The sequence below is a fragment of the Nanorana parkeri genome, unplaced genomic scaffold (assembly GCF_000935625.1).
Source record: "Nanorana parkeri isolate BGI_ZX_2015 unplaced genomic scaffold, ASM93562v1 scaffold409, whole genome shotgun sequence".
Lineage (NCBI taxonomy): Eukaryota > Metazoa > Chordata > Amphibia > Anura > Dicroglossidae > Nanorana > Nanorana parkeri.
In genome coordinates, this window is record NW_017306677.1 from 243,634 (window position 1) to 246,421 (window position 2,788).

General features: G+C 40.0%; 1 protein-coding gene across 1 annotated transcript in view; it reads right to left on the reverse strand.

Moving 5' to 3' along the window:
• Positions 1–1,377: 1,377 nt before the first annotated feature.
• LOC108789583 (C-factor-like) overlaps positions 1,378–2,788 on the reverse strand; it is a 10,918-nt gene continuing 9,507 nt past the window's right edge. Inside the window, exons 5-6 of the mRNA XM_018559641.1 lie at positions 2,549–2,659; positions 1,378–1,491 (exon numbers count right to left, since the gene is read on the reverse strand). Coding sequence (XP_018415143.1) covers positions 1,378–1,491; positions 2,549–2,659 — 225 coding nt within the window. The remainder of the gene's footprint in view (positions 1,492–2,548; positions 2,660–2,788) is intronic.

The following is a 2,788-nucleotide window of genomic DNA, read 5'->3' on the forward strand; positions in this document are numbered from 1 at the left end:
AGGGAAAGCTGGCAAAGTTTTACCACGTGTCCGATCGCACTGCGGGCGTGGAAGCGGTGCCATTGAATTCAATGCACCGCCACGTCCCCTCCCGCCCCAGAACGCAGGGGGAAGTTTCTTAGCGATCGCGGTGCGTTCCAGCAGCTACCGCTCTGGAACGCACACGCTTCCGGTGTGAAAAAGCCCTTAAACATTTTCTAGTCCTATATTTTTCTATGTAACAGAGCCATATGGCACTTTCTAGAATTTCTGTGTATTTGTATAAAGAATCTACCAGGTGTATAGTTTTCATCCCTCCCCCGAATGTACAAGCAGATAATAGATGACATAATTCATATAAAATATTTCATTAATAACTTTCTCAAGGACTTGGCTGTGAGTCAAAAGAGATGAGACAAATTAGAAAGAATTCACAAATATAATTAATTTAATAATTCAATCAAAAATATAAATTTTAGATTTCAATTTTACAGCATACTTTAGGACAACTGAAACATAGTAGAAAAAGGTGGACAGAGTTTATCATGGCATGGCTTTTGTTCTCTTCTTTCTTTTCCTTTTTTTCCCTGTCTGTCCCTTTTTTATGACTCAGTGGAGTTGAATGTGTAATGTCATGTTTAGATGGTTGGTATAGTATTGTCTGGTTTTACGTTGTATGTGTCATATAATGTTTTGATGAAAACAATAAAATATTTGAAATAGACAATCCGACAAAGCGTGACAATTTTTCTTAGTACTGTGCAGTGATTCTGTAAAACACACTGGAGGGGAAATAGTTGTATATGGGTGTATTGATAATTCAGACTTTTTTTTTCTTTCAATGTTTTGATTACAGTTTTCAGTGAAGAATGTTATTAAAAATTTTGCTGAATGTGGTCTGCAATGTTCAAAATTTATAGACAAATATTCTATTATCTGTATATCTTTAAGTTTATCATTCGTTTGCCATTGTCTGTGCGTTCTAGTACAATTAAAACATTTACTTAGCTTCTATATGCTGTGTGTATTCGTCCTCTGTACACAGCACCTTTAGGTAATGTTCTGGGTCATATATTAACTTTATTCTTCCCAACACAATTTAAAGACCAATTAAAAGGTGGATCCAACACAACCAAGCGAAGCACCCCGGCTTACACTTGATCACGTTGATAGATATTGCTGCAGCTGGTTAATTTCTGTAAATATGGTTACAACATACTTATAATTTGGTCTTCTGGATTTCCTATTGATTCTAATATGATACATTTCACTAACCAACCAGCTGCAGTCATCCTTCTGTAAATGTGTCGCACTGCAACTGCACAAAAAAAAATCATAGCATGTACATTCCCTTGTTTGTCTGTCATAAAAATTGCTCATTATGACTGTTCCTCCAGGTCACCATGGTAGAGTCTGTCCTCTCCAGTTTAGAAACACTCCATTATGTTTTTCAGTTAGGGTGTCGAACATGTTCATCATACCACCCACACTCTCATGTAGCTTCAGGTGAGCCTATGAGACAGATAAATGGCAGAAACAAGATATTATTAAAAGGAAAGGGAAGGACTTAATTTGCATAAATAAATAGCATTTAGAGCGGTGGTTCTCAACCTGTGTAACCTCAGGACCCACATTTGTTCTTGGTCATTAAGTCGAGACCCAAGTCGCGCTGCAATGGATTGCGCGGCATTGCAGTAACGGGCATTTGGGTGCTGGCGATCGTTCTGTGGGTGGGAGGTTAGTTTTGGATGTCATTCAAATTAATGGCAATGCAACGCACCTTCCACACCAGAACACACAGTAGGTGCGATTGCATGGTACAGTGCATTAATCGAATGGGACTGTGTGATTAACGCACTGTACTGGTGTGAGCGGACCCTCAAAAACACTGACAGACACACACAACCACACATGTACATACACACTACAAAAAAAATTATTATATATATATATATAAGAGCTGAAAGCAATGCATGTATGGATGGAGCTCCCTCATGGCCATACTTCTAGCCCACCACACCTCAAGCTGTCGCGCAGGGCCGGGCAGCATATTTTGAATGGCTGCTCAGCACAAGAACTGACGGTGCTATGCTAGGGGGAGGCTCAGGAGTCTCTCACCTAGAAGGAAGGCATGTCATGGCCCACTGAACATGGGCTCGCGACCCACTGAACGTGGGATTGTGACCCACTTTTGGGAACCAGTTGAGAACCAAGGCTTTAGAGAACTCTGCATCCATACTACATACACAAATGATATGTATTTATAATGTTCTCCAGCCATTAGCTTAGTTGGGGGCCACTTTGCCTGTTGATAGCAATGGTGTGTTCTAGGTTGGCCTAGCCAATAATGACCCTGTTGCTTAATGATCAGCGAGTGACCTGCTACTAGAGATCTGCCACTCTAAGGGGTGCTCACTTCAGGAGTGAGACCATCCTTTATGTACTGTATGGGCATATCTTGCCCCATTATGTTAGGTAATAATACATTTAACTGAGAAACCCTTTTAAAGATCACTACACAACTTCCAATGCACCTCCTTTGGTACTGGTTTGTCTGATTTTGACCTACCTTTGGTCCACCCATGTCTGTTTGAACCCAGCCAGGAGCAACTGCCACAGCAATAATCCCATCTGTTTTATAGGCCTCAGCCTGGCACCGTGTTAACATGTTTAGTGCAGCCTAAGGGAATAATAAGATTTATAATATGAGCCATACATAAACAGAAAGGATAGATCCAATACATATTTCCTTTGATTAGCTTGTATGGAATATTTATTAAATGTGTAAAAAAAAAAAGTACAAAAGTTG